This window comes from Pristiophorus japonicus, chromosome 14, assembly GCF_044704955.1.
Source record: "Pristiophorus japonicus isolate sPriJap1 chromosome 14, sPriJap1.hap1, whole genome shotgun sequence".
Classification (NCBI taxonomy): domain Eukaryota; kingdom Metazoa; phylum Chordata; class Chondrichthyes; family Pristiophoridae; genus Pristiophorus; species Pristiophorus japonicus.
The window spans coordinates 50,165,072-50,189,058 of NC_091990.1; the positions used below are offsets into that span (position 1 = coordinate 50,165,072).

The 23,987-nt window shown below is 56.5% G+C and overlaps 1 protein-coding gene across 1 annotated transcript in view; it reads left to right on the plus strand.

Moving 5' to 3' along the window:
- Positions 1 to 23,987, plus strand: part of grik3 (glutamate ionotropic receptor kainate type subunit 3) — a 609,594-nt gene that overhangs the window by 218,751 nt on the left and 366,856 nt on the right. Inside the window, exon 5 of the mRNA XM_070899209.1 lies at positions 251 to 304. Coding sequence (XP_070755310.1) covers positions 251 to 304 — 54 coding nt within the window. The remainder of the gene's footprint in view (positions 1 to 250; positions 305 to 23,987) is intronic.

Here is a 23,987-nt window from a genome sequence, read left to right on the forward strand (position 1 = left end):
CATGGATCTCTGGTGAGGGCAGGATTGAACTTGGCTGTGATACTCCCACGGTTCAATAGTCTGCCCACACTCCTTGCCTGGGTTCATACAGAATGGCCACTTGGCCTGTAAAGCTGGTCCCTTTACAGCTCACCACCTTCAGGAGAGGAGTGGGAAAAGGAGAGGGGAAGACGCGGGACATGGAATCTGGATTGACATGGCACAATTACAGAGCTACCAATATTATAACCACCTTTTCTCTTCTTTTTAGGCTATGTCTATGGGGATGATGACCGAATATTACCACTATATATTTACAACTCTGGTAATTAATTTTGCTGTTTTATTTGAATACAAACACTGAGCAAGAAGATTACACCCCATTCACTTGACTACATCTGGCGGTAAATATTAAACATTTAACGCACACAATATATTCATTGACACAACCCAACTGCAAATGGATATCAAAATAAAGTTCACACCAACTATGATGCTCACAGTGGGGGAGGAATATGAAGAACACAATGTCAACTGAATAAAACTCTCCATTGAATATATGAGAAGTGTAGGGTTTGTAACAGCCCGGTACAATCCTTGACACAGTGTCAACAACAAAATGAAGTCTATTAAACTCTACCACCTGCTCAGCATTGCGAGTGGGGCAAGAGTAAGGCAGGGTTCATAGCGACCTCCCTTTCGCACCCACGAGAATGGAAATTAGGGCCAACCAGCCATGCAGCATCATTTTTGTAAAGCAGCCAGCAAAGGTTTTCAGTTAGTTATTCGTCAGGCATGAGCTGGTAAACCTCACTGTCATGATTACAAAGTGCTGTCAGACTGCACACACCACTCCCTGCCTTTACACATGATTGTCTTCTTCCAACACACAAAGTAACCATCTGAAGCCCAGAGTGAAGACGATGAATTATCTACAATTAATTTTTGTTTTAAAAACGTACCGCTCGGAATATTAAAAGCCTGGGAGTGTCCCTGTGTGTCCGTGTGTCCGTATGTGTCCTCGTGTGTCCATGTCCCCATGTGGCCGAGTGTCCGAATGTCCCCGTGTGTCCCCGTGTCCCCCCGTGACCGAGTGTTTCCAAGTGTCCGAGTGTCCGTGTTTCCGTGTGTGTCCGTGTCCCTGTGTCCCCAAGAGTCCGTGCATCTCCGTGTTTCTGAGTGTCCATGTGTCCGAGTGTCCGTGTGTGTCCGTGTCCCCGTGTGCATCCGTGTCCCCGTGTGTCCGAGTGTCCATGTGTGTCCTTGTGTTCGTGTGTGTCCCTGTGTGTTTGTGTTTGTGTCCCCATGTCCCCGTGTGTCCACGTGTGTCTGTTTCCCCGTGTGTCCCTGTTTCCGTGTGTCCATGGGGCTGTGTTCCCGTGTCCCCGTGTGTTCCCGTGTCCCCGTGTGTTCCCGTGTCCCCGTGTGTCCCTGTGTCTGTGTTTTCAAGTGTGTCCGTATCCCCGTGTGTCCACCCGTGTGCCCGTGTCCCCATGTGTCCATGTGTGTCCGTGTGTGTCTGTGTGTACGAGTGTGTCCGTGTTTCTGTGTGTGTCCATGTGTCCCCGTGTCCAAGTAGCCGTGTGTCTGAGTGTCCCCTCGTGTGTCGCCCTGTCACCGAGTGTCCGAGTGTGTCTGTGTTCCCTTTGTGTCCGTATGTCCCCGTGTCCGTGTGTCCGTGTGTCCGAGTGTGTCCGTGTATCTGAGTGTACGAGTGTGTCCGTGTGTCCCTCTGTCAGAGTGTGTCCGTATTTCCGTGTGTCCGAGTGTCCATGTGTGTCCCTGTGTCCGAGTGTCTGAGTGTGTCCGAGTGTCCGCGTGTCCATGTGTCCAAGTGTGTCCATGTCCCCGTGTGTCCATGTGTCCATGTGTGTCCCCGTGCGTCCATGTTACCGTGCGTCCGTGTGTCCCCGTGCGTCCGTGTGACTGTGTGTCCCCGTGTGTCCCCGTGTCCAAGTAGCCGTGTGTCTGAGTGTCCCCTCGTGTGTCGCCCTGTCACCGAGTGTCCGAGTGTGTCTGTGTTCCCTTTGTGTCCGTATGTCCCCGTGTCCGTGTGTCCGTGTGTCCGAGTGTGTCCGTGTATCTGAGTGTACGAGTGTGTCCGTGTGTCCCTCTGTCAGAGTGTGTCCGTATTTCCGTGTGTCCGAGTGTCCATGTGTGTCCCTGTGTCCGAGTGTCTGAGTGTGTCCGAGTGTCCGCGTGTCCATGTGTCCAAGTGTGTCCATGTCCCCGTGTGTCCATGTGTCCATGTGTGTCCCCGTGCGTCCATGTTACCGTGCGTCCGTGTGTCCCCGTGCGTCCGTGTGACTGTGTGTCCCCGTGTGTCCCCGTGTGTTCGACTGTGTCCGAGTGTCCGTGTCCCTGTGTGTCCGAGTGTGTCCGAGTTTGTCCATGTCCAAGTGTCCTTGTGTCCGAGTGTCTGTGTTTCTGTGTGTGTCCATGTGTCTGTGTGTCCAAGTGTGGCCATGTGTCCGTGTGTGTCTGTGTGTGTCCCCATGCATCCGTGTCCACGTGCGTCCGTGTGTTTGTGTGTGTCTGTGTCCCCGAGTGTCCCAGTGTCCGTGTGTCACCGTGTCCCTGTGTGACCCCATGTGTCCATGTGCCCCGTGTATGTCCAAGTGTGTCCGTGTATGTCTGGGTGTCTCCGAGTGTCCGTGTGTGTCCCCATGTCCCCCCGTGTCCGTGTGTCAGTGTGTCACTGTTTCCGTGTGTGTCCGTGTGTCCGAGTGTCCAAGTGTCCAAGTGTCCGAGTGTCCCTGTGTCCGTGGGTCCGTGAATCTGTGTCCCTGTATCCCCGTGTGTCCGAGTGTCCGTGTGTGTCCATGTGTCTCCGAGTGTCTGTGTGTGTCCATGTCCCCATGTGTCCGTGGGTCTGTGTCCCCGTGTGTATCCGTGTATGTCCGCGTGTCTGAGTGTCCATCTGTCCGAGTGAGTCCGTGTGTGTCCATGTGTCCGAGTGCCGAGTGTGTCCGTGTTTGTCCGAGTCTGTGTGTGTGTCCGTGTGTCCGTGTCTGTGTGTGTCCGTGTGTCAGTGTGTACGTCTGTCCGAGTGTCCCTCTGTCCGAGTCTCCCTGTATGAGTGTCCCTCTGTCCGAGTCTCCCTGTATGAGTGTCCCTGTGTCCGAGTGTCCCTGTGTCCGAGTGTCCCTGTGTCCGAGTGTCCGAGTGTCCCTGTGTCCGGGTGTCCGTGTGTCCCTGTGTCCGGGTGTCCGAGTGTCCCTGTGTCCGAGTGTCTGAGTATCCCTGTGTCTGAGTATCCCTGTGTCCGGGTGTCCCTGTGTCCGGGTGTCCCTGTGTCCGAGTGTCCGAGTGTCCCTGTGTCCGAGTGTCCGAGTGTCCCTGTGTCCGAGTGTCCCTGTGTCCGGGTGTCCCTGTGTCCGGGTGTCCCTGTGTCCGGGTGTCCCTGTGTCCGGGTGTCCCTGTGTCCGAGTGTCCCTGTGTCCGAGTGTCTGAGTATCCCTGTGTCTGAGTATCCCTGTGTCCGGGTGTCCCTGTGTCCGAGTGTCCGAGTGTCCCTGTGTCCGAGTGTCCGAGTGTCCCTGTGTCCGAGTGTCCCTGTGTCCGAGTGTCCCTGTGTCCGGGTGTCCCTGTGTCCGGGTGTCCCTGTGTCCGAGTGTCCCTGTGTCCGAGTGTCTGAGTATCCCTGTGTCTGAGTATCCCTGTGTCCGGGTGTCCCTGTGTCCGAGTGTCCGAGTGTCCCTGTGTCCGAGTGTCCGAGTGTCCCTGTGTCCGAGTGTCCCTGTGTCCGAGTGTCCCTGTGTCCGGGTGTCCCTGTGTCCGGGTGTCCCTGTGTCCGAGTGTCTGAGTATCCGAGTGTCTGAGTATCCCTGTGTCTGAGTATCCCTGTGTCTGAGTATCCCTGTGTCCGGGTGTCCCGGTGTCCGAGTGTCCCTGTGTCCCTGTGTCCGAGTGTCCCTGTGTCCGGGTGTCCCTGTGTACCTGTGTCCCTGTGTCCAAGTGTCCCTGTGTCCGAGTGTCCCTGTGTCCGACTGTCGCTGTGTCCGAGTGTCGCTGTGTCCGAGTGTCGCTGTGTCCCTGCGTGTCCCTGTGTCTCAGAGTGCCTCTGAGTGCCCAAGTGACCCCCGAGTGCCCGTGTGACCCCGAGTGTCCGTGTGTGTCTGAGTATCCATGTGTCCGTGTTTGTCTATGTGTGTCCGCGTGTCTGTGTGTGTTCATGTGTCCATGTGTGTCCGTGGATCTGTGTCCCTATGTTTCCGCGTGTCCATGTGTCTGAGTCCCCGTGTGTCCGAGTGTGTACGTGTGTGTCCCCGTATGTGTCCGAGTGTCCGAGTGTCCGAGTGTCCGTGTGTCCAAGTGTCGGAGTGTGTCCGTGAGTCCATGGGTTTGTGTCCGAGTGTCCCCGTGTATCCGTGTGTCCCCGTGTGTCCCAGTGTCCGAGTGTGTCCGAATGCCCGTGTGTCCGAGTGTGTCCGTGTTTCCATGTGTGTCCATGTATCTGAGTGTCTGAGTGTCTGAGTGTCTGAGTGTCTGAGTGTCTGAGTGTCTCCGAGTGTCCGTGTGTGTCTGTGTGTCTGTGTCCGAGTGTCCGAGTGTCCGAGTATCCATGTGTCCGAGTGTTGGAGTGTCCGAGTGTGTCCGTGTCCTTGTGTCCGAATGTCCGAATGTCCGAGTCCCTGTGTGTCTGTGTGTCTGACTGTCCGACTGTCCAAGTGTGTCCGAGTGTCCGAGTGTGTCTGAGTGTTCGTGTGTCCGTGTGCCCTAGTGTCCGAGTGTGTCTGAGTTTCGAGTGTTTCGATTGTTCGTGTGTCCGAGTGTGTCCGTGTTCCCTGTATCTGTGTGTCCGTGTTTCCATGTGTGTCCATGTGTCCATGTGTCCGATTGTCCATGTGCCTGAGTGTCCGAGTGTCTGAATGTCCCTGTGTCCCCGAGTGTCCCCGAGTGTCTCCGAGTGTCTCCGAGTGTCTCCGATTGTCCCTGTGGCCGTGTGTGTCCGTGTGTCCGTGTGTCCGTGTGTCCGTGTGTCTGTGTGTCTGTGTGAATGTGTGAATGTGTGAATGTGTGTCTGTGTGTCTGTGTGTCTGTGTGTCTGTGTGTCTGTGCGTCCGAGTGTCCGAGTGTGTCCGCGTCCGAGTGTCCGAGTGTCCGAGTCCCTGTGTGTCTGTGTGTCCGACTGTCCAAGTGTGTCCGAGTGTGTCCGTGTGTGTCCGTGTGTCTCTGTTTGTCCGAGAGTCCATGTGTCCGAGTGTCTGTGAGTGTGTCCAAGTGTGTCCGAGTGTGTCCGAGTGTGTCCGAGTGTGTCCGAGTGTTCGTGTGTCTGAGTGTGTCCGAGTGTGTCCGAGTGTGCCCTAGTGTCCGAGTGTGTCCGAGTGCCCGAGTGTGTTCGTGTGTCCGAGTGTGTCCGAGTGTGCCCTAGTGTCCGAGTGTGTCTGAGTGTTCGTGTGTTCGTGTGCCCTAGTGTCCGAGTGTGTCTGAGTTTCGAGTGTTCGAGTGTCCGAGTGTGTCCGTGTTCCCTGTATCTGTGCGTCCGTGTTTCCATGTGTGTCCATGTGTCCATGTGTCCGAGTGTCCATGTGCCTGAGTGTCCGAGTGTCCGAGTCCCTGTGTGTCTGTGTGTCCGACTGTCCAAGTGTGTCCGTGTGTCCGTGTATCCGAGTGTCTCTGTTTGTCCGAGAGTCCATGTGTCCGCGTGTCTGTGAGTCTGTCCGAGTGTGTCCGAGTGTGTCCCAGTGTCCGAGTGTTCGTCTGTCCGAGTGTGTCCGTGTGTCCGAGTGTGTCCGAGTGTCCGAGTGTGTCCGAGTGTTCGTGTCTCCGAGTGTGCCCTAGTGTCCGAGTGTGTCCGAGTGTTCGTGTGTCCGAGTGTTCGTGTGTCCGAGTGTTCGTGTGTCCGAGTGTGCCCTAGTGTCCGAGTGTTCGTGTGTCCGAGTGTGCCCTAGTGTCCGAGTGTGCCCTAGTGTCCGAGTGTGTCCGAGTGTTCGTGTGTCCAAGTGTGTCCGAATGTTCGTGTGTCCGAGTGTGCCCTAGTGTCCGAGTGTGTCCGAGTGTTCGTGTGTCCGAGTGTGCCCTAGTGTCCGAGTGTATGTGTCCGAGTGTGTCCGAGTGCCCGAGTGTGTCCGAGTGTTCGTGTGTCCGAGTGTGCCCTAGTGTCCGAGTGTTCGTGTGTCCGAGTGTTCGTGTGTCCGAGTGTTCGTGTGTGTCCGAGTGTTCGTGTGTGTCCGAGTGTTCGTGTGTGTCCGAGTGTTCCCTAGTGTCCGAGTATGTCCGAGTGTTCATGTGCCCGAGTGTTCGTGTGTCCGAGTGTGCCTGAGTGTTCGTGTGTCCGAGTGTGTCCGAGTGTTCGTGTGTCCGAGTGTGCCCTAGTGTCCGAGTGTTCCCTAGTGTCCGAGTATGTCCGAGTGTTTGTGTGTCCTAGTGTGTCCGAGTGTGCCCTAGTGTCCGAGTGTGCCCTAGTGTCCGAGTGTGCCCTAGTGTCCGAGTGTGTCCGAGTGTTTGTGTGTCCGAGTGTTTGTGTGTCCGAGTGTTTGTGTGTCTGAGTGTTTGTGTGTCCGAGTGTGTCCGAGTGTTCGTGTGTCCGAGTATGCCCTAGTGTCCGAATGTGTCTGAGTGTTCGTGTGTCCGAGTGTGTCCGAGTGTGCCCATGTGTCCGAGTGTGTCCGAGTGTTCGTGTGTCCGAGTGTGTCCGAGTGTTCGTGTGCACGAGTGTGTCCGAGTGTTCATGTGTCCGAGTGTTCATGTGTCCGAGTGTGCCCTAATGTCCGAGTGTGTCCGAGTGTGTCCGAGTGTGTCCGAGTGTGCGAGTGTCTGAGTGTGTCCGTGTTCTCTGTATCTGTGTGTCCGTGTTTCCATGTGTGTCCATGTGTCCATGTGCCCGAGTGTCCATGTGCCCGAGTGTCTGAGTGGCCGAGTGTCCGAGTGTCCCTGTGTCTCCGAGTGTCTCCGTGTGTCTCCGAGTGTGTCCGAGTGTGTCCGTTTGTGTCCGAGTGTCCCTGTGGCCGTGTGTGTCCGAATGTCCGTGTGTGTCTGTGTGTCTGTGTCCGAGTGTCCGAGTGCCCATGTGTCCGAGTGTTCGAGTGTCCGAGTGTGTCCGTGTCCTTGTGTCCGAATGTCCGAATGTCTGAGTCCCTGTGTGTCCGAGTGTGTCCGTGTCCATGTGTCCGTGTATCCGAGTGTCTGTGAGTGTGTCCGAGTGTGTCCGAGTGTTCCCGAGTGTTCATGTGTCCGAGTGTTCGTGTGTCCGAGTGTTCGTGTGTCCGAGTGTTCGTGTGTCCGAGTGTGTCCGAGTGTTCGTGTGTCCAAGTGTGCCCTAGTGTCCGAGTGTGTCCGAGTGTTCGTGTGTCCGAGTGTTCGTGTGTCCGAGTGTTCGTGTGTCCGAGTGTGTCCGAGTGTTCGTGTGTCCGAGTGTGCCCTAGTGTCCGAGTGTGTCTGAGTGTTCGTGTGTCCGAGTGTGTCCGAGTGTCCGAGTGTGTCCGAGTGTATGTGTCCGAGTGTGTCCGAGTGTGTCCGAGTGTTTGTGTGTCCGAGTGTGTCCGTGTCCTTGTGTCCGAATGTCCGAATGTCTGAGTCCCTGTGTGTCCGAGTGTGTCCGTGTCCATGTGTCCGTGTATCCGAGTGTCTGTGAGTGTGTCCGAGTGTGTCCGAGTGTTCGAGTGTCCGAGTGTCCGAGTGTCCGAGTGTCCGAGTGTCCGAGTGTGTCCGATTGTGTCCGAGTGTTCGTGTGTCCGAGTGTGTCCGAGTGTTTGTGTGTCCGAGTGTGTCTGAGTTTGCCCTAGTGTCCGAGTGCCCGAGTGTGTCCGAGTGTCCGTGTGTGTCTGAGTTTCGAGTGCTTCGAGTGTTCGAGTGTCCGAGTGTGTCCGTGTTCCCTGTATCTGTGTGTCCGTGTTTCCATGTGTGTCTATGTGTCCATGTGTCCATGTGTCCGAGTGTCCGAGTGTGCCCGTGTGTGTCCGAGTGTCCGAGTGTGTCCGTGTCCGAGTGTCCGAGTCCCTGTGTGTCTGTGTGTCCGACTGTCCAAGTGTGTCCGAGTGTATCCGAGTGTCTCTGTTTGTCCGAGAGTCCATGTGTCCGAGTGTCTGTGAGTCTGTCCGAGTGTGTCCGAGTGTGTCCGAGTGTGTCCGAGTGTGTCCGAGTGTCCGAGTGTGTCCGAGTGTTCGTGTGTCCGAGTGTGACCTAGTGTCCGAGTGTTCGTGTGTCCGAGTGTTCGTGTGTCCGAGTGTTCGTGTGTGTCCGAGTGTTCGTGTGTGTCCGAGTGTTCCCTAGTGTCCGAGTATGTCCGAGTGTTCATGTGCCCGAGTGTTCGTGTGTCCGAGTGTGCCCGACTGTTCGTGTGTCCGAGTGTGTCCGAGTGTTCGTGTGTCCGAGTGTGCCCTAGTATCCGAGTGTTCCCTAGTGTCCGAGTATGTCCGAGTGTTTGTGTGTCCTAGTGTGTCCGAGTGTGCCCTAGTGTCCGAGTGTGCCCTAGTGTCCGAGTGTGTCCGAGTGTTTGTGTGTCCGAGTGTTTGTGTGTCCGAGTGTTTGTGTGTCCGAGTGTTTGTGTGTCCGAGTGTGTCCGAGTGTTCGTGTGTCCGAGTGTTCGTGTGTCCGAGTATGCCCTAGTGTCCGAATGTGTCTGAGTGTTCGTGTGTCCGAGTGTGTCCGAGTGTGCCCATGTGTCCGAGTGTGTCCGAGTGTTCGTGTGTCCGAGTGTGTCCGAGTGTTCGTGTGCACGAGTGTGTCCGAGTGTCCATGTGTCCGAGTGTTCATGTGTCCGAGTGTGCCCTAATGTCCGAGTGTGTCCGAGTGTGTCTGAGTGTGTCTGAGTGTGTCCGAGTGTGTCCGAGTGTGTCCGAGTGTGCGAGTGTCTGAGTGTGTCCGTGTTCCCTGTATCTGTGTGTCCGTGTTTCCATGTGTGTCCATGTGTCCATGTGCCCGAGTGTCCATGTGCCCGAGTGTCTGAGTGTCCGAGTGTCCGAGTGTCCGAGTGTCCCTGTGTCTCCGAGTGTCTCCGAGTGTCTCCGAGTGTCTCCGAGTGTGTCCGAGTGTGTCCGAGTGTGTCCGTTTGTGTCCGAGTGTCCCTGTGGCCGTGTGTGTCCGAATGTCCGTGTGTGTCTGTGTGTCTGTGTCCGAGTGTCCGAGTGCCCATGTGTCCGAGTGTTCGAGTGTCCGAGTGTGTCCGTGTCCTTGTGTCCGAATGTCCGAATGTCTGAGTCCCTGTGTGTCCGAGTGTGTCCGTGTCCATGTGTCCGTGTATCCGAGTGTCTGTGAGTGTGTCCGAGTGTGTTCGAGTGTTCGAGTGTCCGAGTGTCCGAGTGTCCGAGTGTCCGAGTGTGTCCGATTGTGTCCGAGTGTTCGTGTGTCCGAGTGTGTCCGAGTGTTCGTGTGTCCGAGTGTGTCCGAGTTTGCCCTAGTGTCCGAGTGCCCGAGTGTGTCCGAGTGTCCGTGTGTGTCTGAGTTTCGAGTGCTTCGAGTGTTCGAGTGTCCGAGTGTGTCCGTGTTCCCTGTATCTGTGTGTCCGTGTTTCCATGTGTGTCTATGTGTCCATGTGTCCATGTGTCCGAGTGTCCGAGTGTGCCCGTGTGTGTCCGAGTGTCCGAGTGTGTCCGTGTTCCCTGTATCTGTGTGTCCGTGTTTCCATGTGTGTCCATGTGTCCGAGTGTCCATGTGCCTGAGTGTCCGAGTGTCCGAATGTCCCTGTGTCTGAGTGTCTCCGAGTGTGTCCGAGTGTGTCCGTTTGTGTCCGAGTGTCCCTGTGGCCGTGTGTGTCCGAATGTCCGTATGTGTCTATGTGTCTATGTGTCCGAGTGTGCCTGTGTGTGTCCGAGTGTCCGAGTGCCCATATGTCCGAGTGTCCGAGTGTGTCCGTGTCCGAGTGTCCGAGTGTCCGAGTCCCTGTGTGTCCGACTGTCCAAGTGTGTCCGTGTGTCCGTGTATCCGAGTGTCTGTGTTTGTCCGAGAGTCCATGTGTCCGAGTGTCTGTGCGTCTGTCCGAGTGTGTCCGAGTGTCCGAGTGTGTCCGAGTATTCGTGTGTCCGAGTGTGCCCTAGTGTCCGAGTGTGTCCGAGTGTTCGTGTGTCCGAGTGTGTCCGAGTGTTCGTGTGTCCGAGTGTTCGTGTGTCCGAGTGTTCGTGTGTCCGAGTGTGCGCTAGTGTCCGAGTGTGTCCGAGTGTTCGTGTGTCCGAGTGTGTCCGAGTGTTCGTGTGTCCGAGTGTGCCCTAGTGTCCGAGTGTGCCCTAGTGTCCGAGTGTGCCCGAGTGTCCGAGTGTGCCCGAGTGTTCGTGTGTCCGAGTGTTCGTGTGTCCGAGTGTTCGTGTGTCCGAGTGTTCGTGTGTCCGAGTGTGTCCGAGTGTTCATGTGTCCAAGTGTGCCCTAGTGTCCGAGTGTGTCCGAGTGTTCGTGTGTCCGAGTGTTCGTGTGTCCGAGTGTTCGTGTGTCCGAGTGTGTCCGAGTGTTCGTGTGTCCGTGTGTGCCCTAGTGTCCGAGTGTGTCTGAGTGTTCGAATGTCTGAGTCCCTGTGTGTCCGAGTGTGTCCGTGTCCATGTGTCCGTGTATCCGAGTGTCTGTGAGTGTGTCCGAGTGTGTCCGAGTGTCCGAGTGTCCGAGTGTCCGAGTGTCCGAGTGTGTCCGAGTGTGTCCGATTGTGTCCGAGTGTTCGTGTGTCCGAGTGTGTCCGAGTGTTCGTGTGTCCGAGTGTGTCCGAGTTTGCCCTAGTGTCCGAGTGCCCGAGTGTGTCCGAGTGTCCGTGTGTGTCTGAGTTTCGAGCGCTTCGAGTGTTCGAGTGTCCGAGTGTGTCCGTGTTCCCTGTATCTGTGTGTCCGTGTTTCCATGTGTGTCTATGTGTCCATGTGTCCATGTGTCCGAGTGTCCGAGTGTGCCCGTGTGTGTCCGAGTGTCCGAGTGTGTCCGTGTCCGAGTGTCCGAGTGTCCGAGTCCCTGCGTGTCTGTGTGTCCGACTGTCCAAGTGTGTCCGAGTGTATCCGAGTGTCTCTGTTTGTCCGAGAGTCCATGTGTCCGAGTGTCTGTGAGTCTGTCCGAGTGTGTCCGAGTGTGTCCGAGTGTGTCCGAGTGTGTCCGAGTGTCCGAGTGTGTCCGAGTGTTCGTGTGTCCGAGTGTGCCCTAGTGTCCGAGTGTTCGTGTGTGTCCGAGTGTTCGTGTGTGTCCGAGTGTTCGTGTGTGTCCGAGTGTTCCCTAGTGTCCGAGTATGTCCGAGTGTTCATGTGCCCGAGTGTTCGTGTGTCCGAGTGTGCCCGAGTGTTCGTGTGTCCGAGTGTGTCCGAGTGTTCGTCTGTCCGAGTGTGCCCTAGTGTCCGAGTGTTCCCTAGTGTCCGAGTATGTCCGAGTGTTTGTGTGTCCTAGTGTGTCCGAGTGTGCCCTAGTGTCCGAGTGTGCCCTAGTGTCCGAGTGTGCCCTAGTGTCCGAGTGTGTCCGAGTGTTTGTGTGTCCGAGTGTTTGTGTGTCCGAGTGTTTGTGTGTCCGAGTGTGTCCGAGTGTTCGTGTGTCCGAGTGTTCGTGTGTCCGAGTATGCCCTAGTGTCCGAATGTGTCTGAGTGTTCGTGTGTCCGAGTGTGTCCGAGTGTGCCCATGTGTCCGAGTGTGTCCGAGTGTTCGTGTGTCCGAGTGTGTCCGAGTGTTCGTGTGCACGAGTGTGTCCGAGTGTTCATGTGTCCGAGTGTTCATGTGTCCGAGTGTGCCCTAATGTCCGAGTGTGTCCGAGTGTGTCCGAGTGTGTCCGAGTGTGCGAGTGTCTGAGTGTGTCCGTGTTCCCTGTATCTGTGTGTCCGTGTTTCCATGTGTGTCCATGTGTCCATGTGCCCGAGTGTCCATGTGCCCGAGTGTCTGAGTGTCTGAGTGTCTGAGTGTCTGAGTGTCCGAGTGTCCGAGTGTCCGAGTGTCCCTGTGTCTCCGAGTGTCTCCGAGTGTCTCCGAGTGTGTCCGAGTGTGTCCGTTTGTGTCCGAGTGTCCCTGTGGCCGTGTGTCCCCGAATGTCCGTGTGTGTCTGTGTGTCTGTGTCCGAGTGTCCGAGTGCCCATGTGTCCGAGTGTTCGAGTGTCCGAGTGTGTCCGTGTCCTTGTGTCCGAATGTCCGAATGTCTGAGTCCCTGTGTGTCCGAGTGTGTCCGTGTCCATGTGTCCGTGTATCCGAGTGTCTGTGAGTGTGTCCGAGTGTGTCCGAGTGTCCGAGTGTCCGAGTGTCCGAGTGTCCGAGTGTCCGAGTGTGTCCGAGTGTGTCCGATTGTGTCCGAGTGTTCGTGTGTCCGAGTGTTCGTGTGTCCGAGTGTGTCCGAGTGTGTCCGAGTTTGCCCTAGTGTCCGAGTGCCCGAGTGTGTCCGAGTGTCCGTGTGTGTCTGAGTTTCGAGTGCTTCGAGTGTTCGAGTGTCCGAGTGTGTCCGTGTTCCCTGTATCTGTGTGTCCGTGTTTCCATGTGTGTCTATGTGTCCATGTGTCCATGTGTCCGAGTGTATCCGAGTGTCTCTGTTTGTCCGAGAGTCCATGTGTCCGAGTGTCTGTGAGTCTGTCCGAGTGTGTCCGAGTGTGTCCGAGTGTGTCCGAGTGTCCGAGTGTGTCCGAGTGTGTCCGAGTGTTCGTGTGTCCGAGTGTGTCCGAGTGTTCGTGTGTCCGAGTGTGCCCTAGTGTCGGAGTGTGTCCGAGTTCCCGAGTGTGTCCGAGTGTTCGTGTGTCCGAGTGTGTCCGAATGTTCGTGTGTGTCTGAGTGTTCGTGTGTCAAAGTGTTCGTGTGTCCGTGTGCCCTAGTGTCTGAGTGTGTCTGAGTTTCGAGTGTTTCGAGTGTTCGAGTGTCCGAGTGTGTCCGTGTTCCCTGTATCTGTGTGTCCGTGTTTCCATGTGTGTCCATGTGTCCGAGTTTCCATGTGCCTGAGTGTCCGAGTGTCCGAATGTCCCTGTGTCTGAGTGTCTCCGAGTGTGTCCGAGTGTGGAGTGTGTCCGTTTGTGTCCGAGTGTCCCTGTGGCCGTGTGTGTCCGAATGTCCGTATGTGTCTATGTGTCTATGTGTCCGAGTGTGCCCGTGTGTGTCCGAGTGTCCGAGTGCCCATATGTCCGAGTGTCCGAGTGTGTCCGTGTCCGAGTGTCCGAGTGTCCGAGTCCCTGTGTGTCCGACTGTCCAAGTGTGTCCGTGTGTCCGTGTATCCGAGTGTCTGTGTTTATCCGAGAGTCCATGTGTCCGAGTGTCTGTGCGTCTGTCCGAGTGTGTCCGAGTGTCCGAGTGTGTCCGAGTATTCGTGTGTCCGAGTGTGCCCTAGTGTCCGAGTGTGTCCGAGTGTTCGTGTGTCCGAGTGTTCGTGTGTCCGAGTGTGCGCTAGTGTCCGAGTGTGTCCGAGTGTTCGTGTGTCCGAGTGTGTCCGAGTGTTCGTGTGTCCGAGTGTGCCCTAGTGTCCGAGTGTGCCCGAGTGTCCGAGTGTGCCCGAGTGTTCATGTGTCCGAGTGTTCGTGTGTCCGAGTGTTCGTGTGTCCGAGTGTTCGTGTGTCCGAGTGTGTCCGAGTGTTCGTGTGTCCAAGTGTGCCCTTGTGTCCGAGTGTTCGTGTGTCCGAGTGTTCGTGTGTCCGAGTGTTCGTGTGTCCGAGTGTGTCCGAGTGTTCGTGTGTCCGAGTGTGCCCTAGTGTCCGAGTGTGTCTGAGTGTTCGTGTGTCCGAGTGTGTCCGAGTGTCCGAGTGTGTCCGAGTGTATGTGTCCGAGTGTGTCCGAGTGTGTCCGAGTGTTTGTGTGTCCGAGTGTGTCCGTGTCCTTGTGTCCGAATGTCCGAATGTCTGAGTCCCTGTGTGTCCGAGTGTGTCCGTGTCCATGTGTCCGTGTATCCGAGTGTCTGTGAGTGTGTCCGAGTGTGTCCGAGTGTCCGAGTGTCCGAGTGTCCGAGTGTGTCCGATTGTGTCCGAGTGTTCGTGTGTCCGAGTGTGTCCGAGTGTTCGTGTGTCCGAGTGTGTCCGAGTTTGCCCTAGTGTCCGAGTGCCCGAGTGTGTCCGAGTGTCCGTGTGTCCGTGTGTGTCTGAGTTTCGAGTGCTTCGAGTGTTCGAGTGTCCGAGTGTGTCCGTGTTCCCTGTATCTGTGTGTCCGTGTTTCCATGTGTGTCTATGTGTCCATGTGTCCATGTGTCCGAGTGTCCGAGTGTGCCCGTGTGTCCCCGAGTGTCCGAGTGTGTCCGTGTCCGAGTGTCCGAGTGTCCGAGTCCCTGTGTGTCTGTGTGTCCGACTGTCCAAATGTGTCCGAGTGTATCCGAGTGTCTCTGTTTGTCCGAGAGTCCATGTGTCCGAGTGTCTGTGAGTCTGTCCGAGTGTGTCCGAGTGTGTCCGAGTGTTCGAGTGTCCGAGTGTCCGAGTGTCCGAGTGTGTCCGATTGTGTCCGAGTGTTCGTGTGTCCGAGTGTGTCCGAGTGTTCGAGTGTCCGAGTGTGTCCGAGTTTGCCCTAGTGTCCGAGTGCCCGAGTGTGTTCGAGTGTCCGTGTGTGTGAGTTTCGAGTGCTTCGAGTGTTCGAGTGTCCGAGTGTGTCCGTGTTCCCTGTATCTGTGTGTCCGTGTTTCCATGTGTGTCTATGTGTCCATGTGTCCATGTGTCCGAGTGTCCGAGTGTGCCCGTGTGTGTCCGAGTGTCCGAATGTGTCCGTGTCCGAGTGTCCGAGTGTCAGAGTCCCTGTGTGTCTGTGTGTCCGACTGTCCAAGTGTGTCCGAGTGTATCCGAGTGTCTCTGTTTGTCCGAGAGTCCATGTGTCCGAGTGTCTGTGAGTCTGTCCGAGTGTGTCCGAGTGTGTCCGAGTGTGTCCGAGTGTGTCCGAGTGTCCGAGTGTGTCCGAGTGTTCGTGTGTCCGAGTGTGTCCGAGTGTTCGTGTGTCCGAGTGTGCCCTAGTGTCCGAGTGTGTCCGAGTACCCGAGTGTGTCTGAGTGTTCGTGTGTCCGAGTGTGCCCTAGTGTCCGAGTGTGTCCGAGTGTTCGTGTGTCCGAGTGTGTCCGAGTGTTCGTGTGTCCGAGTGTTCGTGTGTCCGAGTGTTCGTGTGTCCGAGTGTGCGCTAGTGTCCGAGTGTGTCCGAGTGTTCGTATGTCCGAGTGTGTCCGAGTGTTCGTGTGTCCGAGTGTGCCCTAGTGTCCGAGTTTGCCCGAGTGTCCGAGTGTGCCCGAGTGTCCGAGTGTGCCCGAGTGTTCGTGTGTCCGAGTGTTCGTGTGTCCGAGTGTTCGTGTGTCCGAGTGTTCGTGTGTCCGAGTGTGTCCGAGTGTTCGTGTGTCCGAGTGTGTCCGAGTGTCCGTGTGTCCGAGTGTTCGTGTGTCCGAGTGTTCGTGTGTCCGAGTGTGTCCGAGTGTTCGTGTGTCCGAGTGTGCCCTAGTGTCCGAGTGTGTCTGAGTGTTCGTGTGTCCGAGTGTGTCCGAGTGTCCGAGTGTGTCCGAGTGTTTGTGTGTCCGAGTGTGCCCTAGTGTCCGAGTGTGTCCAAGTGTTCGTGTGTCCGAGATTTCGTGTGTTCGTGTGTCCGAGTGTCCGTGTGTCCGAGTGTGTCCGAGTGTTCGTGTGTCCGAGTGTGCCCTAGTGTCTGAGTGTGTCCGAGTGTATGTGTCCGAGTGTGTCCGAGTGTGTCCGAGTGTGCCCTAGTGTCCGAGTGTGTCCGAGTGTCCGAGTGTGTCCGAGTGTCGCTGTGTCCGAGTGTCGCTGTGTCCGAGTGTCGCTGTGTCCCTGCGTGTCCCTTTGTCGCAGAGTGCCTCTGAGTGCCCAAGTGACCCCCGAGTGCCCGTGTGTGTCCGTGTGTGTCTGAGTATCCATGTGTCCGTGTTTGTCTATGTGTGTCCGCGTGTCTGTGTGTGTTCATGTGTCCATGTGTGTCCGTGGATCTGTGTCCCTATGTTTCCGCGTGTCCATGTGTCCGAGTCCCCGTGTGTCCGAGTGTGTACGTGTGTGTCTGTGTGTGTCCCCGTATGTGTCCGAGTGTCCGTGTGTCCAAGTGTCTGAGTGTGTCCGTGAGTCCATGGGTTTGTGTCCGAGTGTCCCCGTGTATCCGTGTGTCCCCGTGTATCCGTGTGTCCCCGTGTGTCCCAGTGTCCGAGTGTGTCCGAATGCCCGTGTGTCCGAGTGTGTCCGTGTTTCCATGTGTGTCCATGTGCCTGAGTGTCTGAGTGTCTGAGTGTCTCCGAGTGTGTCCGTTTGTGTCTGTGTGTCTGTGTCCGAGTGTCCGAGTGTCCAAGTACCCATGTGTCCGAGTGTTCGAGTGTCCGAGTGCGTCCGTGTCCTTGTGTCCGAATGTCCGAATGTCCGAGTCCCTGTGTGTCTGTGTGTCTGACTGTCCGACTGTCCAAGTGTGTCCGAGTGTCCGAGTGTGTCTGAGTGTTCGTGTGTCCGTGTGCCCTAGTGTCCGAGTGTGTCTGAGTTTCGAGTGTTTCGATTGTTCGTGTGTCCGAGTGTGTCCGTGTTCCCTGTATCTGTGTGTCCGTGTTTCCATGTTTGTCCATGTGTCCATGTGTCCGATTGTCCATGTGCCTGAGTGTCCGAGTGTCTGAATGTCCCTGTGTCCCCGAGTGTCCCCGAGTGTCTCCGAGTGTCTCCGAGTGTCTCCGAGTGTCCCTGTGGCCATGTGTGTCCATGTGTCCGTGTGTCCGTGTGTCCGTGTGTCCGTGTGTCTGTGTGAATGTGTGAATGTGTGTCTGTGTGTCTGTGTGTCTGTGTGTCTGTGTGTCCGAGTGTCCGAGTGTGTCTGCGTCCGAGTGTCCGAGTCCCTGTGTGTCTGTGTGTCCGACTGTCCAAGTGTGTCCGAGTGTGTCCGTGTGTGTCCGTGTGTCTCTGTTTGTCCGAGAGTCCATGTGTCCGAGTGTCTGTGAGTCTGTCCAAGTGTGTCCGAGTGTGTCCGAGTGTGTCCGAGTGTCCGAGTGTCCCTGTGTCCGAGTGTCCCTGTGTCCGAGTGTCACTGTGTCCCTGTATCCGAGTGTCCGAGTGTCCGAGTGTCCCTGTGTCCGAGTGTCCCTGTATCCGAGTGTCCGAGTATCCCTGTGTCCGAGTATCCCTGTGTCCGACTGTCCCTGTGTCCGGGTGTCCAAGTGTCCGGGTGTCCCTGTGTCCGGGTGTCCCTGTGTCCGAGTGTCCCTGTGTCCGAGTGTCCCTGTATCCGAGTGTCTGAGTATCCCTGTGTCTGAGTATCCCTGTGTCTGAGTATCCCTGTGTCTGAGTATCCCTGTGTCCAACTGTCCCTGTGTCCGGGTGTCCGAGTGTCCCTGTGTCCGAGTGTCCCTGTGTCCGGGTGTCCCTGTGTCCGAGTGTCCCTGTGTCCGAGTGTCCCTGTATCCGAGTGTCTGAGTATCCCTGTGTCTGAGTATCCCTGTGTCTGAGTATCCCTGTGTCCGACTGTCCGAGTGTCCCTGTGTCCGAGTGTCCGAGTGTCCCTGTGTCCGAGTGTCCCTGTATCCGAGTGTCCGAGTATCCCTGTGTCCGAGTATCCCTGTGTCCGACTGTCCCTGTGTCCGGGTGTCCGAGTGTCCCTGTGTCCGGGTGTCCCTGTGTCCGGGTGTCCCTGTGTCCGAGTGTCCCTGTGTCCGAGTGTCCCTGTATCCGAGTGTCTGAGTATCCCTGTGTCTGAGTATCCCTGTGTCCGATTGTCCGAGTGTCCCTGTGTCCGAGAGTGCGAGTGTCTGAGTATCCCTGTGTCCGAGTGTCCAAGTGTCCCTGTGTCCGAGTGTCCCTGTGTCCGAGTGTCCCTGTGTACCTGTGTCCGAGTGTCCGAGTGTCGCTGTGTCCGAGTGTCGCTGTGTCCGAGTGTCGCTGTGTCCGAGTGTCGCTGTGTCCGAGTGTCGCTGTGTCCGAGTGTCGCTGTGTCCCTGCGTGTCCCTGTGTCTCAGAGTGCCTCTGAGTGCCCAAGTGACCCCCGAGTGCCCGTGTGTGTCCGTGTGTGTCTGAGTATCCATGTGTCCGTGTTTGTCTATGTGTGTCCGCGTGTCTGTGTGTGTTCATGTGTCCATGTGTGTCCGTGGATCTGTGTCCCTATGTTTCCGCGTGTCCATGTGTCCGAGTCCCCGTGTGTCCGAGTGTGTACGTGTGTGTCTGTGTGTGTCCCCGTGTGTGTCCGAGTGTCCGTGTGTCCAAGTGTCTGAGTGTGTCCGTGAGTCCATGGGTTTGTGTCCGTGTGTCCCCGTGTATCCGTGTGTCCCCGTGTGTCCCAGTGTCCGAGTGTGTCCGAATGCCCGTGTGTCCGAGTGTGTCCGTGTTTCCATGTGTGTCCATGTGTCTGAGTGTCTGAGTGTCTGAGTGTCTGAGTGTCTCCGAGTGTGTCCGTTTGTGTCTGTGTGTCTGTGTCCGAGTACCCATGTGTCCGAGTGTTCGAGTGTCCGAGTGTGTCCGTGTCCTTGTGTCCGAATGTCCGAATGTCCGAGTCCCTGTGTGTCTGTGTGTCTGACTGTCCGACTGTCCAAGTGTGTCCGAGTGTCCGAGTGTGTCTGAGTTTCGAGTGTTTCGATTGTTCGTGTGTCCGAGTGTGTCCGTGTTCCCTGTATCTGTGTGTCCGTGTTTCCATGTGTGTCCATGTGTCCATGTGTCCGATTGTCCATGTGCCTGAGTGTCCGAGTGTCTGAATGTCCCTGTGTCCCCGAGTGTCCCCGAGTGTCTCCGAGTGTCTCCGAGTGTCTCCGAGTGTCTCCGAGTATCCCTGTGGCCGTGTGTGTCCATGTGTCCGTGTGTCCGTGTGTCCGTGTGTCCGTGTGTCCGTGTGTCCGTGTGTCTGTGTGTCTGTGTGTCTGTGTGTCTGTGTGTCTGTGTGTCCGAGTGTCCGAGTGTGTCCGCGTCCGAGTGTCCGAGTGTCCGAGTCCCTGTGTGTCTGTGTGTCCGACTGTCCAAGTGTGTCCGAGTGTGTCCGTGTGTGTCCGTGTGTCTCTGTTTGTCTGAGAGTCCATGTGTCCGAGTGTCTGTGAGTCTGTCCAAGTGTGTCCGAGTGTGTCTGAGTGTGTCCGAGTGTGTCCGAGTGTTCGTGTGTCTGAGTGTGTCCGAGTGTGTCCGAGTGTTCGTGTGTCCGTGTGCCCTAGTGTCCGAGTGTGTCTGAGTTTCGAGTGTGTCCGAGTGTTCGAGTGTCCGAGTGTGTCCGTATTCCCTGTATCTGTGTGTCCGTGTTTCCATGTGTTTCCATGTGTGTCCATGTGTCCGAGTGTCCATGTGCCTGAGTGTCCGAGTGTCCGAGTGTCCGAGTGTCCGAATGTCCTTGTGTCCGAGTCTCTGTGTGTCCGACTGTCCAAGTGTGTCCGTGTGTCCGTGTATCCGAGTGTCTGTGTTTGTCCGAGAGTCCATGTGCCCGAGTGTCTGTGAGTCTGTCCGAGTGTGTCCGAGTGTGTCCCAGTGTCCGAGTGTTCGTCTGTCCGATTGTCCAAGTGTGTCCGTGTGTCCGAGTGTGTCCGAGTGTCCGAGTGTGTCCGAGTGTTCGTGTCTCCGAGTGTGCCCTAGTGTCCGAGTGTGTCCGAGTGTTCGTGTGTCCGAGTGTGTCCGAGTGTTCGTGTGTCCGAGTGTGCCCTAGTGTCCGAGTGTTCGTGTGTCCGAGTGTGCCCTAGTGTCCGAGTACGTCCGAGTGTTCGTGTGTCCGAGTGTTCGCGTGTCCGAGTGTGTCCGAGTGTTCGTGTGTCCGAATGTTCGTGTGTCCGAGTGTGCCCTAGTGTCCGAGTGTGTCCGAGTGTTCGTGTGACGAAGTGTGCCCTAGTGTCCGAGTGTATGTGTCCGAGTGTGTACGAGTGTCCGAGTGTGTCCGAGTGTTCGTGTGTCCGAGTGTGCCCTAGTGTCCGAGTGTTCGTGTGTCCGAGTGTTCGTGTGTCCGAGTGTTCGTGTGTGTCCGAGTGTTCGTGTGTGTCCGAGTGTTCATGTGTGTCCGAGTGTTCGTGTGTGTCCAAGTGTTCCCTAGTGTCCGAGTATGTCCGAGTGTTCATGTGCCCGAGTGTTCGTGTGTCCGAGTGTGCCCGAGTGTTCGTGTGTCCGAGTGTGTCCGAGTGTTCGTGTGTCCGAGTGTGCCCTAGTGTCCGAGTGTTCCCTAGTGTCCGAGTATGTCCGAGTGTTTGTGTGCCCTAGTGTGTCCGAGTGTGCCCTAGTGTCCGAGTGTGCCCTAGTGTCCGAGTGTGTCCGAGTGTTTGTGTGTCCGAGTGTTTGTGTGTCCGAGTGTGTCCGAGTGTTCGTGTGTCCGAGTGTTCGTGTGTCCGAGTATGCCCTAGTGTCCGAATGTGTCTGAGTGTTCGTGTGTCCGAGTGTGTCCGAGTGTGCCCATGTGTCCGAGTGTGCCCTAGTGTCCGAATGTGTCCGAGTGTTCGTGTGTGTCCAAGTGTTCCCTAGTGTCCGAGTATGTCCGAGTGTTCATGTGCCCGAGTGTTCGTGTGTCCGAGTGTGCCCGAGTGTTCGTGTGTCCGAGTGTGTCCGAGTGTTCGTGTGTCCGAGTGTGCCCTAGTGTCCGAGTGTTCCCTAGTGTCCGAGTATGTCCGAGTGTTTGTGTGTCCTAGTGTGTCCGAGTGTGCCCTAGTGTCCGAGTGTGCCCTAGTGTCCGAGTGTGTCCGAGTGTTTGTGTGTCCGAGTGTTTGTGTGTCCGAGTGTTTGTGTGTCCGAGTGTTTGTGTGTCCGAGTGTGTCCGAGTGTTCGTGTGTCCGAGTGTTCGTGTGTCCGAGTATGCCCTAGTGTCCGAATGTGTCTGAGTGTTCGTGTGTCCGAGTGTGTCCGAGTGTGCCCATGTGTCCGAGTGTGCCCTAGTGTCCGAATGTGTCCGAGTGTTCGTGTGTCCGAGTGTGTCCGAGTGTTCGTGTGCACGAGTGTGTCCGAGTGTTCATGTGTCCGAGTGTGTCCGAGTGTGTCGGAGTGTTCATGTGTCCGAGTGTGTCCGAGTGTTCATGTGTCCGAGTGTGCCCTAATGTCCGAGTGTGTCCGAGTGTGTCCGAGTGTGTCCGAGTGTGTCCGAGTGTGCGAGTGTCTGAGTGTGTCCATGTTCCCTGTATCTGTGTGTCCGTGTTTCCATGTGTGTCCATGTGTCCATGTGCCCGAGTGTCCATGTGCCCGAGTGTCCGAGTGTCCGAGTGTCCCTGTGTCTCCGAGTGTCTCCGAGTGTCTCCGAGTGTGTCCGAGTGTGTCCGTTTGTGTCCGAGTGTCCCTGTGGCCGTGTGTGTCCGAATGTCCGTGTGTGTCTGTGTGTCTGTGTCCGAGTGTCCGAGTGTCCGAGTGCCCATGTGTCCGAGTGTTCGAGTGTTCGAGTGTCCGAGTGTGTCCGTGTCCTTGTGTCCGAATGTCCGAATGTCTGAGTCCCTGTGTGTCCGAGTGTGTCCGTGTCCATGTGTCCGTGTATCCGAGTGTCTGTGAGTGTGTCCGAGTGTGTTCGAGTGTTCGAGTGTCCGAGTGTCCGAGTGTGTCCGAGTGTGTCCGATTGTGTCCGAGTGTTCGTGTGTCCGAGTGTGTCCGAGTGTTCGTGTGTCCGAGTGTGTCCGAGTTTGCCCTAGTGTCCGAGTGCCCGAGTGTGTCCGAGTGTCCGTGTGTGTCTGAGTTTCGAGTGCTTCGAGTGTTCGAGTGTCCGAGTGTGTCCGTGTTCCCTGTATCTGTCCGTGTTTCCATGTGTGTCTATGTGTCTATGTGTCCATGTGTCCATGTGTCCATGTGTCCGAGTGTCCGAGTGTGCCCGTGTGTGTCCGAGTGTCCGAGTGTGTCCGTGTCCGAGTGTCCGAGTGTCCGAGTCCCTGTGTGTCTGTGTGTCCGACTGTCCAAGTGTGCCCGAGTGCATCCGAGTGTCTCTGTTTGTCCGAGAGTCCATGTGTCCGAGTGTCTGTGAGTCTGTCCGAGTGTGTCCGAGTGTGTCCGAGTGTGTCCGAGTGTCCGAGTGTTTCGAGTGTTCGAGTGTCCGAGTGTGTCCGTATTCCCTGTATCTGTGTGTCCGTGTTTCCATGTGTTTCCATGTGTGTCCGAGTGTCCGAGTGTCCGAATGTCCTTGTGTCCGAGTCCCTGTGTGTCCGACTGTCCAAGTGTGTCCGTGTGTCCGTGTATCCGAGTGTCTGTGTTTGTCCGAGAGTCCATGTGCCCGAGTGTCTGTGAGTCTGTCCGAGTGTGTCCCAGTGTCCGAGTGTTCGTCTGTCCGAGTGTCCGAGTGTGTCCGTGTGTCCGTGTGTCATAGTGTGTCCGAGTGTCCGAGTGTGTCCGAGTGTGTCCGAGTGTTCGTGTGTGTCCGAGTGTTCCCTAGTGTCCGAGTATGTCCGAGTGTTCATGTGCCCGAGCGTTCGTGTATCCGAGTGTGCCCGAGTGTTCGTGTGTCCGAGTGTGTCCGAGTGTTCGTGTGTCCGAGTGTGCCCTAGTGTCCGAGTGTTCCCTAGTGTCCGAGTATGTCCGAGTGTTCGTGTGTCCTAGTGTGTCCGAGTGTGCCCTAGTGTCCGAGTGTGCCCTAGTGTCCGAGTGTGTCCGAGTGTTTGTGTGTCCAAGTGTGTCCGAGTGTCCGTGTGTCCGAGTGTTCGTGTGTCCGAGTGTGCCCTAGTGTCCGAATATGTCCGAGTGTTCGTGTGTCCGAGTGTTCGTGTGTCCGAGTGTGTCCGAGTGTTCGTGTGCACGAGTGTGTCCGAGTGTTCATGTGTCCGAGTGTGTCCGAGTGTGTCGGAGTGTTCATGTGTCCGAGTGTGTCCGAGTGTTCATGTGTCCGAGTGTGCCCTAATGTCCGAGTGTGTCCGAGTGTGCGAGTGTCTGAGTGTGTCCGTGTTCCCTGTATCTGTGTGTCCGTGTTTCCATGTGTATCCATGTGTCCATGTGCTCGAGTGTCCATGTGCCCGAGTGTCCGAGTGTCCGAGTGTCCGAGTATCCGAGTGTCCCTGTGTCTCCGAGTGTCCGAGTATCCGAGTGTCCCTGTGTCTCCGAGTGTCTCCGAGTGTGTCCGAGTGTGTCCGTTTGTGTCCGAGTGTCCCTGTGGCCGTGTGTGTCCGAATATCCGTGTGTGTCTGTGTGTCTGTGTCCGAGTGTCCGAGTGCCCATGTGTCCGAGTGTTCGAGTGTTCGAGTGTCCGAGTGTGTCCGTGTCCTTGTGTCCGAATGTCCGAATGTCTGAGTCCCTGTGTGTCCGAGTGTGTCCGTGTCCATGTGTCCGTGTATCCGAGTGTCTGTGAGTGTGTCCGAGTGTGTTCGAGTGTCCGAGTGTCCGAGTGTCCGAGTGTCCGAGTGTTCGTGTGTCCGAGTGTGTCCGAGTGTGTCCGAGTGTTCCTGTGTCCGAGTGTGTCCGAGTGTTCGTGTGTCCGAGTGTGTCCGAGTTTGCCCTAGTGTCCGAGTGCCCGAGTGTGTCCGAGTGTCCGTGTGTGTCTGAGTTTCGAGTGCTTCGAGTGTTCGAGTGTCCGAGTGTGTCCGTGTTCCCTGTATCTGTGTGTCCGTGTTTCCATGTGTGTCTATGTGTCCATGTGTCCATGTGTCCATGTGTCCGAGTGTCCGAGTGTCCGAGTGTGCCCGTGTGTGTCCGAGTGTCCGAGTGTGCCCTAGTGTCCGAGTGTGTCCGAGTACCCGAGTGTGTCCGAGTGTTCGTGTGTCCGAGTGTGTCCGAGTTTGCCCTAGTGTCCGAGTGCCCGAGTGTGTCCGAGTGTCCGTGTGTGTCTGAGTTTCGAGTGCTTCGAGTGTTCGAGTGTTCGAGTGTGTCCGTGTTCCCTGTATCTGTGTGTCCGTGTTTCCATGTGTGTCTATGTGTCCATGTGTCCATGTGTCCATGTGTCCGAGTGTCCGAGTGTCCGAGTGTGCCCGTGTGTGTCCGAGTGTCCGAGTGTGCCCTAGTGTCCGAGTGTGTCCGAGTACCCGAGTGTGTCCGAGTGTTCGTGTGTCCGAGTGTGTCCGAATGTCCGTGTGTGTCCGAGTGTTCGTGTGTCCGTGTGCCCTAGTGTCCGAGTGTGTCTGAGTTTCGAGTGTTTCGAGTGTTCGAGTGTCCAAGTGTGTCCGTGTTCCCTGTATCTGTGTGTCCGTGTTTCCATGTGTGTCCATGTGTCCGAGTGTCCATGTGCCTGAGTGTCCGAGTGTCCGAATGTCCCTGTGTCTGAGTGTCTCCGAGTGTGTCCGTTTGTGTCCGAGTGTCCCTGTGGCCGTGTGTGTCCGAATGTCCGTGTGTGTCTATGTGTCTGTGTGTCCGAGTGTGCCCGTGTGTGTCCGAGTGTCCGAG